This window comes from Impatiens glandulifera, chromosome 5, assembly GCF_907164915.1.
Source record: "Impatiens glandulifera chromosome 5, dImpGla2.1, whole genome shotgun sequence".
In the NCBI taxonomy this organism is placed as follows: Eukaryota; Viridiplantae; Streptophyta; class Magnoliopsida; order Ericales; family Balsaminaceae; genus Impatiens; species Impatiens glandulifera.
Window position 1 is genome coordinate 48,325,030 of NC_061866.1, and position 10,007 is coordinate 48,335,036.

Consider the following 10,007-nt stretch of genomic DNA (forward strand, 5'->3'; position numbering starts at 1 on the left):
TTAATTATAATAATATCTTTTTCACTTTTTATTTTAATAATTTTAATAAATAAATATGTATGATGATAATTTAATAAATAAATAAAAAATATGAATGTAATGAATATTTATTTTCAATGTTTTTACAAAAATAAAATAAATCTTATTCTTCTTTTTTAATTAAAAATTCTAAATCTTATTCCTTTGAATAAGTAGATAGAGTTTGTGATGTGCTGACAAGCTCAAATGAAAAACAGATAAACCTATGTTTACATGGGCCCAAGCCTATTTGTGCTTTAGAGTTTTGAGGCCCATGTCAATTTTTGAAATTTTATTAAACTATTCCTTTTCATTATGAATAATGATATATTTAAATGGTGAGACAAATTTTATTAACAACATTTTAAGAAATATCATAAATTTAATTTAATTAATATAATTTTAAAAAGAAAAACAATGATGGATAGACACATAACAATCAAAATCAATTATGCCCTTAAAAAAAATATTAATAGTTATAGTCGGTTGGGGTCGGTCTAACCGATATACTAATGGTTGAATCTCGTGGTTACAAATATTCAATATAAAATATATAAAAAAGATAGTTAACTCTCGTCGGCTTTAAAACATAATATTTTATTATTATACTATTGTCAAATTAATGTTAGTTTCTAACTAGTTTTAAAAAATCTAAGTTTTGCAACATATTTGATCATTTGAACCATTTGTGCTATGAAATATTAGGAGATGTAATTATTTTAGTTGCACCTTAAATATGACCTTTATTATCTATATCTCATCCAAAGATGTAGAGATCATTAATGGAGATAATTAAATATTTGTGACAATCAAAAGTATTTATGAACAACCCATTTTACTCTATCATTTGAATATTTTAGAAATCTTGTAGCAAACCATTTAGTTTATTTGGTTTCTATGAACCATCAGATATGACAGACTTTAAATGATAAAATTTCTAACTAGTTCAATAATAATGTTTTTTTAGGACAAGATAAGATTTACTAATATGATTTAAGAAAAAGTTATGATCTATACAATCCAATAATAATGATCACATATTTTGAAGGTAACTAGCTAATTATTTTATCAGATTTCATAACATTAAATTAGTAATAGTTTTAGTAACTAATTGTAAACTTATTGAAAATAATAAACATAACAAGTTATTTATGATAGTTTTGGAACACTTTTGATCATTTGAATTAACTACATCAATATTAATTGTCCAACAATATATAGAGTTTAAGAGGATTCATGGTTTATGTGAAATGATTGGATTCTCTATTAGAGCCAAGAAAATTTTATTTGAAAAGAAACTATGGCATTTATCTTAGTAACAATTTAAATATTATGAAAGATGTTATTAAATTAAATTTGCAATTTTTAGCGACTACTTTCTTAATATAGCTTAGAAAAGTGACACTTTTCGCGCAACGGTTAAAATACAACTAACCATGCAGCGCGCTATTTTGTTTTTTAAAATACCGTTACAAGCAAATTAACATTAGTAATACATACGCGCTTCTTTAACGGATTTTTGAAATTCTTCTTATACCGACTTTACAAATTGTAAAAGATTTTACCGCGAGAAACTAATACAATAAATAAATTTAAAAAAAAATAATTTTTAACATAAATTTGAATTCTTTAATAAGTTGTTTTTGTCATATAACCGTTTGGAACCTCTATTTTTCTTTTTTAATTTTTTTTTTACTTTTCCTTGTTTTACTGATGATCGTGAATTTCGTTTCTTCAATAGAAGATTGATTCTTCTAACTTTTTCGAAATATATATTATTTTAATTGACAATCTAGGTTTGTTATAGAATTCTGATAAGCTATATATATATATATATATATATATATATAGATAGATAGATTTTAGTAGCGCAGTCATTTCCTTTATCAAACAGTGATTGATTTACCGTACGATGATCATCACCTACTTCATTTTCCTCTCTCTCTTCTCATCTTGTCTCTCCCACAATACTACTCTAAACGAAAACCACTCCCTTAGAGATGATAGCCGCAGCACCCTAATCTCTCCCGGCGGCAGCTTCGAGCTCGGATTCTTCAGCCCCGGCAGGTCCAGACATCGTTACGTCGGAATTTGGTACAAGAACATTTCCGCCGGAACCGTTGTTTGGGTTGCCAACAGAGACAGACCTGTCTCCGATAAAGCCGGAATCCTCACATTCAATTCCGCCGGCTTTCTCACACTCCACAATTCAAATGGGTCCGTCTTCTGGTCATCGGACCCACCTCTGCCATCTACCAATCCATCAGTGCTCCAGCTTCTGGACACAGGAAATCTCGTCATTAGTGATTCTGTCACCAAGGATTTGCTCTGGCAGAGTTTTGATCACCCTGGGGATACATTCTTACCGGGAATGAAGTACGGCGCAAATTTGTCTTCAGGATTGAATCGGTATCTTACCTCCTGGAAATCCTACGACGATCCATCTGCAGGGGATTACACAAATCGCCTTGACATTGCCGGGTTTCCACAAATGTTCCTCAAAAAGGGATCGCAGATCCAGTTCCGGGCCGGTCCTTGGAATGGGCTTAAATTCAGCGGGATGCCGAGCTTGAATTTAAATGCGATTTACACATACGAATTCGTCTTCAATAAAGAAGAAATCTATTATGAATACGAATTGATCAACTCTGCCGTGATCACCAGAATGATTCTCAATCCATTAGGAATCCTCCAGGTACTGAATTCCGTATTTGAACTTGGTTTCTCCTCTCACAGATACTAAATTTTCTGTTTTTGTACAGAGATATGTATGGATTGCTAAGGAAAAGGCCTGGGTAATATATCTGACGGCCCAGATGGACAATTGCGACCGATTCGCACTTTGTGGACCCTATGGGATCTGCACCATCGACGATTCTCCTCCGTGTGGGTGTTTGCCGGGATTCAAACCAAAATCACAGACGGAGTGGGACGGAGCTGATTGGACCCACGGATGCGTTCGTAAAACAGAGTTGCTGGAGAATGATGGATTCTTGAGATACTCGAACGTGAAATTGCCCGATACGAGAGAGTCATGGTTCGATCAAACCATGAATTTAGATGATTGCCAAGATTTATGCTTGAAGAATCGCTCTTGCACGGCTTATGCTAATACCGATGTCAGAAATGGAGGAAGTGGTTGCCTTTTGTGGTTCCACGATTTGATTGATATACGGCAGTATCAGGTCGGCAACGGCCAAGATATCTATCTCAAATTGGCTCAATCCGAACTGGGTATGTTAATTGTCATCTCTCTCTCTCTCTCTGTATAGATATAATCCGACAGATTCTGATTTTGGGTTTTTTTGGTCGGTAGTGAACCTGGGAGAAATAAATAATACAAACAAAAGAGAAAGGAAAAAGAGAACGATGAAGATCATACTCATCCCAGCAGCAGTCATCATTGTCATAGCTATGTATGTGATCTTTTTCTGGACTATGAGAAAAGGTAACCCATCTATCTATATATATATATATATACATATATGATTGAAGGATTATATATAATTTTGAAGCTTGATCTTTTGATCTTGATCTGTTTTGTTATTTGCAGCCACAATAGTAAGAGAGACTAATAGCATCTCCACTCATATGGAAGAGTGTGAGCTTCCCCAGTTTGAATTTTCAGAAATAGTCACTGCCACTGATAACTTCTCCCCTATCAACATGCTTGGACAAGGTGGTTTTGGACATGTCTACAAGGTAACAACATTAATTAATTAATTACCAAACTCAGTACCAAAAATTCAAACCATTTGTTACTCAATCTGATTTCATATCCATCAGGGATTACTGCCTGACAATCAAGAGATAGCTGTGAAGAGGTTGTCTAAGAAATCGAGACAAGGATTCGACGAGTTCAGGAATGAGCTCTTGTGTATCGCGAAACTTCAACATCGAAACCTGGTGAAGCTCCTCGGTTGTTGCATTCACCAAGAGGAGCAGTTGTTGATTTATGAATACCTATCCAACCATAGCTTGGACTACTTCATCTTCGGTTAGTAAAAAACATATTTGGGAAATATTTAATTCCAATTAATAACACCTATTATGCTCTGCCCTGTGATAGGAAAAAAAAAAAAAAAAAAAAAAACTTATTTGGGAATGGTTTTATTGCAGATGAGATTAAAAGCGCCACTGTGGACTGGCCTAAGCGCTACAATATTATAAATGGAATTGCTAGAGGACTCCTCTATCTTCATCAAGATTCTCGGTTAAGAATAATCCACAGAGATCTTAAAGCTAGTAACATATTGCTGGACTCCGATATGAACCCGAAAATATCAGACTTTGGCATGGCCAGAATTTGCAGTGGCAACGAAACCACACTCAACACAACCAGAGTCGTTGGAACTTTGTGAGTTTTCACCATATTGTTCTTAGGTTTAATTGATTTAATCTTATTATATATAATTTTTTCAATCCATATTTGAATGCAGTGGATACATGGCCCCTGAATATGCCATTGATGGGACATTTTCACAAAAGTCGGATGTGTTTAGCTTTGGTGTGGTGACTTTGGAGATCATCTGTGGAAGGAAGAACCGTGGCTTCTCTCATCCAGACCACGACCTAAACCTTCTAGGACATGTAAGAATAACATCATGATTAGATTTCATATTTCTTTTCTTCAACATTCTAAGATTGTAATGGTCAATTGTTCAATATTAATTCAGGCTTGGAAATATTTAGACGAAGGAAGGGAGTCGGAACTGAGTGAGCCGGTGTTGGAAGCAACATTGAACCCGAGGGAGGTGTTGAGGTGCATTCAAATTGGGTTGCTTTGTGTGCAACAATACCCGGAGGACAGGCCTTCAATGTCATCGGTGGTGCTGATGCTGTGCAGCGACATACCATTGCCTCAGCCTAAAAAGCCCGGATACTTTGCAGAAAGGAGAGTTGGATTCGGGGAATCTTCTAGCAATGGTGGTCAGGGTGTCAATGATAGTCAGGATATTTTCGCCTCAAACAACCATTTGACTGTGTCAATAGTAACCTCAAGATAGAAAACATGCTCAAGGACTTGTGTTGTTTTTTAGAAACATTTATTTTCTCAAAAAAAAAAAACATCCATAGATAGAAACTTTTTTTTTGGAAAAATAACTGAAGCTTAATTTAATCGTGGGTGAGTGAGCAAGCTGTAGAAACTTCTTTATACAGCTTTACTTTAATTTTGATAATTGACCTTAGCAAATGTTATTTATATATATTTTTTAATGTTGAAACTATGTTAGACCATTCAAAGTATTATCTCTATAGAAATCAAATTGAGAATAGATATTATTAATTAACTTCCTCAATTCATTCTTTTTCATTGTAAGAAGAAAGACAAAAGAAAGAGAAAGACAATTGGTTGATACAACAAGTTGTATGTAAATAAAAATCCTAATTGGGATAATTATGATTTGATATAATTTATAATATTTGTTTATAATCTCTGTTTGTATGTTTGATTGTTACTAATCATTTTTTTTATGTTCGTTTGATTGTCATCCTTTAATTATAGTTAATGTTTGTCTAACTTTGATCCTTGACACTCTCATTTTTTGGATTTTATTGAAATGATTTTAACCATTTTCTAAAAAAATGATTACTCCACTCCAATAAACTAAAACATTTTTGTAAAATTCATTTTATTTCCCTAATCGAGTTCGGTTGTTTATAAAGTGTCTTATTAAACTGCTAGTGTTCTAGATTCTTACTTTCACATCAAAAAAAGTATAGAAATAAAAATTGTGTAACACACGCTAACTTATGTAGTTAAGGTTATCAATTTTGTCTTCACACTCGAATCATTTATATATAAAAAAAAATTGTATTCAAACAAAAACATGGACGACTAGAGTTGAATATAGAACTAGTGTAATGTTTTTGATATTCTTGTTGTAAGAATGACATAACATAAATGAGTTACTAATGGAGAACTAATTGGACTAACATTATTTATGATGAACCTACAAACAACTATTTGAATATATCTATTTTTGTCGTAGATATAATTTCTTAGTTGTTCAATTTCCAAAAAAATCCATTACAATAATCATTTTTTAATCTTATAAATCATTCATATTAAACTCTTAATCTGTCATGTTTCACCCTTAAATATTTTATTTTTTTTTATTAGTCATTAACCATTATGAACACATTATCAACATATACCTAAGATAAACAAATGATTCATCATTACCAAACTTTGAAAGTTTTAATTAAACACAATTATTAATTAAAATCACTTCTCATAAAGTGATAAATAGTCATAAAAGAGTCGAATCAAATTTTCACAAAATTTTAATTTTCTATGTGAGAACTAACTGACATCATAATTAGAAACTGTATCAAACATCTTAAATGATTGTTCTTGTATTCACGACTAATGATTAACACAATTAAAGTTGTATTAGTTTTGATCGAGACAAATATAATACGTACAACTAAATCGAAGTATTAATTGACGATATTGCATCGCAATTAGAAGTCATTAAGAGTCCACTATAATTCTACTCATTTTCAACAACACTGATTTGGTTGGAAATTTTTTATCTGCTTTGGAGATAGATTACCGGCAATTTTATAGTTTCCAAACACTTGAAATTCTGTGACTAATTTTCTTGTAATAATCACAAGTACTTTTACTTTGATCTACCTATATGTGTTCATTCTATAACACTGTTTTAGTTTTTCTCTAATAATAAGCTGATAAATAGTTTTGTAAAATAAGCATTCTCTAATACAATGAAAATATTATCGTTATTTCATATGAAACTAGTTAGTGATTTTTTTCAAACGCATAATTGTTCGAGCTTCAACCATATCCAAACAATACTTCTTTTCCTTCACAACATTCTTGTGAATATTATTCGATAGAATAAGATGAATATATGAGATAAAGTCGAGATCATTAGTATGTTTCTAATATGTGTTCACGAACAAGATATCTTGTTGAACTTATCTACCATAGAGAAAATAGTGTGATTTAACAAAGAATATATCTTGTCATTTCGAAATTAGAGATAGTCTCAAAATCAATTAAATGTTAGATACCAGTACTTATTCTAATATAAAGCTCTAATATCACTCGTTATAAATTGAATATTTGAATAATACTAAAAAAAAAACCACGTAGATAACATAATATAGACGTGTAAACCTGGACAAGAAAGAACATTTATAGTGAAATAAACTTTCCATATGCTATTAAAAAAATATGTTCTAATTTGAAATTATAGAAGAATGCCATTATTTGAAAAAACAACAATATCAATTTCATAATAGAGAAGAATGACATAAACTTTTCAAATTTTGAACTTTTGTTTAGTTCCACCACCTCATACATGTATTGTTGTGTGATGTGTTAAGTAAGTGTTTGTTTGAATGGGAAATTAAAAACAAATTGTGGACGATTATAGTTGGTAATGTCACATATAATGACGTAGTTATTCGAATGTTAAATGAAAATCTTTCTCATAGCATCCTTATCCATGACCCATTTTTTTGTTCATGGTCATGGTCATTATCATTAAAATAACTTTATGACCAAGATTTTGGTCATTGTGCTTATCATTATCATGACTAATCAAATCTTGATCATGAATTAAAAAATATTATTTTTATTTTTAAATTTAAAAAATAAAAAATAATTTTTAAATATAATAATAATATTTAATTTCTAATTTTTATACATAATAATGTTTTTATACATATTAATTATGGATAATTATAAACAAAGAAGGATAATTAGTAAAATGGAGAAAATAGTGATTTTTTTTGCTCCGAAATATAACAAGAGTGGTCTCTATTTATAGATATCGAAAAATTATGAATTTTGATATAATTTTTTAAAAAAAAATTATAAATAATATTAAAATCGGGTTTTAAAGATAAGAGATAAAAAAAATTTGGGTAACCAATTAAATGCTGACAAATGACAGCATTTGATTAGACGACATTGGTTGTGATTTTTGTCATAATCAAAGATCCAATGACTTGGTTTTGGTTTTAGTCATGGAATGACCAAACATTTGGTCATGATAAATTGACATGATCATCCATGACCAACATCATGACCCATTATTTGGTCGTGGATAAGGATGGTCTCATAAAAACAATCTCCCTCAATGTGAAAAATTGTTTCATGTGCATATATTTTGAATCCTTTGGTACAAGATGAAAACTTCATAGATTCAAAATATAATTTCAAATATGCGTGATAGTGTGAAACATATTTCAGCGTCAGTGCCCGAATCAGTATATTTAGTGAATTTTCAAAACAATTGCAATTACCTTTAAAGAAACATGAATGGATTCTTGCATAAAGTGTAATTCAAAGACTTATTTTAGGTTGTCCACTGCTTTGGAATTCAAAGATTTATTTCAAGATATCAACAAAGGTATCCTATTTATAACTCTTTGTCATTGTAGTTGCTCATTTCTTGAAGAATTTAACAAGGTCACTCATTTCATTTCAAGTAATAAATAAATATCAACTAATAAACTTGATTTTACCTAAATTAAAGACCGTTTCAAAGTCTAATATAATTTATCTATCATATTTTAGGTTCTTAGGTTCAAAATATTATTTCTCGAACGGTATAACATAAAAAAGTTGTTGAACAATTCTATAGTAGGTGAAGATAGTTTCATGAATACGACACAGCATACGACAAGAGTTTAATAAATATTGGAATGATTGTAACTTGTTAACTTCAATGACAGCACTATTGGATACTAGAAATAAGATAGAGTTTATTGTAAGTTGTTTTTCATTTGAGCACATCATTACGATTCGCGAGACATTACATATATATATATATATAATATGTTAGGCTTACAAATAAAATGTTATTGAAAATGATGTTAAATGTGACACAAAAAGAAATTTTAAGTAGTGGTACAAGTTTCATTTGAAAAAAGAAAAGGAAAAGTAAGGGCACAATTGCCAACTATATTAAGAATGTTGACAATATACAGCAAGTGAGTCTGAGCTCGAAGTTTACTTCAATGAAAGAGGTCCAAGTCCAATAGCGCTTCCTTGTCTTTTCTCAAATATCCTCCTGCAGCAGCAACAACAATGAGAGACATCCCACTCCCAATTAAATGTGTTAAGCATATTCTTTGGTTGCATTTGAATGAGTATGGACCACAAGTAAGTCCGTTTTTGGCACGTTAAGTAAGGATCATCACCTTTACCTCTTTACCTTTAGGTAGAGGAAGTCCCCTCCTATTTGAAACAGAGACTCTCGCTGAGCAAGCCAAGCAGCCTAGATAAAGAAGTAGGGAGCTACCTTAGTCAGTTCATAGCTTCAAGCGAAAGAAGCCTGCATACCCACTCTTCTTTCCCCTATCACTAGGGGGCCTCGCCTTTGCCTTCGATTACCAGAATGACTTTCAATTTCCTTTATATTCGGACTTAAATCTCGCTTTTCTTTTCGATCCGGGGAGGATGCAGTTGATCTCTCCTTCCTCTTTCAATTCTGCGACTTCGAGTTCTTCTCCTGGGAGATCCGAAGGTGGTGGCTCATGGTCTCCTGTATTTTTGTGTGAAAATGATGCTGAATTTGATACATTGTTATGGTGGGAGATAAACAAATTAAAGTTAGGATTTCGTCAAATATGACATTTGATGTAATATAGATTCTAATAACGTCTGTGATTTCTAAATCAACTTTCAGTTCAGGGGTCGAGTTATTGATTTATATCGTGTCAGTTCAGAAATAAATATCTTTCGAGTTTTGCTTTGTGGTAAAGATTGGTCATGTGCCTGATACCAAATCAAAAGCAAACAAAAAATAAGTAACCATTATCAATGTTTTTTTCTTTATTTATTTAAGTGTCATTTACCAAATAAAACAATATGTTATATATTATTTGTCTATTTCTTATGTTTATCACAATATATTATATTTGTCTAACATGTTAAATTTTTGTACTTGTATGCAAAAGGATATTTTCAGAATAAAAGAGATTCATTTACTTAAAGTTCTCCCCTCAAT

General features: G+C 31.3%; 1 protein-coding gene across 1 annotated transcript; it reads left to right on the forward strand.

Moving 5' to 3' along the window:
* Positions 1–1,930: 1,930 nt before the first annotated feature.
* Positions 1,931–5,122, forward strand: LOC124939566 (G-type lectin S-receptor-like serine/threonine-protein kinase At4g27290). The gene is made up of 8 exons (XM_047480028.1): positions 1,931–2,713; positions 2,781–3,252; positions 3,335–3,466; positions 3,572–3,720; positions 3,805–4,015; positions 4,138–4,375; positions 4,458–4,608; positions 4,695–5,122. The coding sequence occupies exons 1-8, from the start codon at positions 1,931–1,933 to the stop codon at positions 5,022–5,024; spliced, it is 2,466 nt and encodes an 821-aa protein (XP_047335984.1). The 3' UTR covers positions 5,025–5,122.
* Positions 5,123–10,007: the final 4,885 nt, after the last annotated feature.

Bases quoted from the DNA above. Each gene is read 5' to 3' on its own strand.
- LOC124939566 (XM_047480028.1), top strand. From the start codon at position 1,931: ATGATCATCACCTACTTCATTTTCCTCTCTCTCTTCTCATCTTGTCTC. The intron at 2,714-2,780 runs GTACTGAATTCC...GTTTTTGTACAG, and splicing joins ATCCATTAGGAATCCTCCAG to AGATATGTATGGATTGCTAA. The intron at 4,016-4,137 runs GTTAGTAAAAAA...GTTTTATTGCAG, and splicing joins CTTGGACTACTTCATCTTCG to ATGAGATTAAAAGCGCCACT.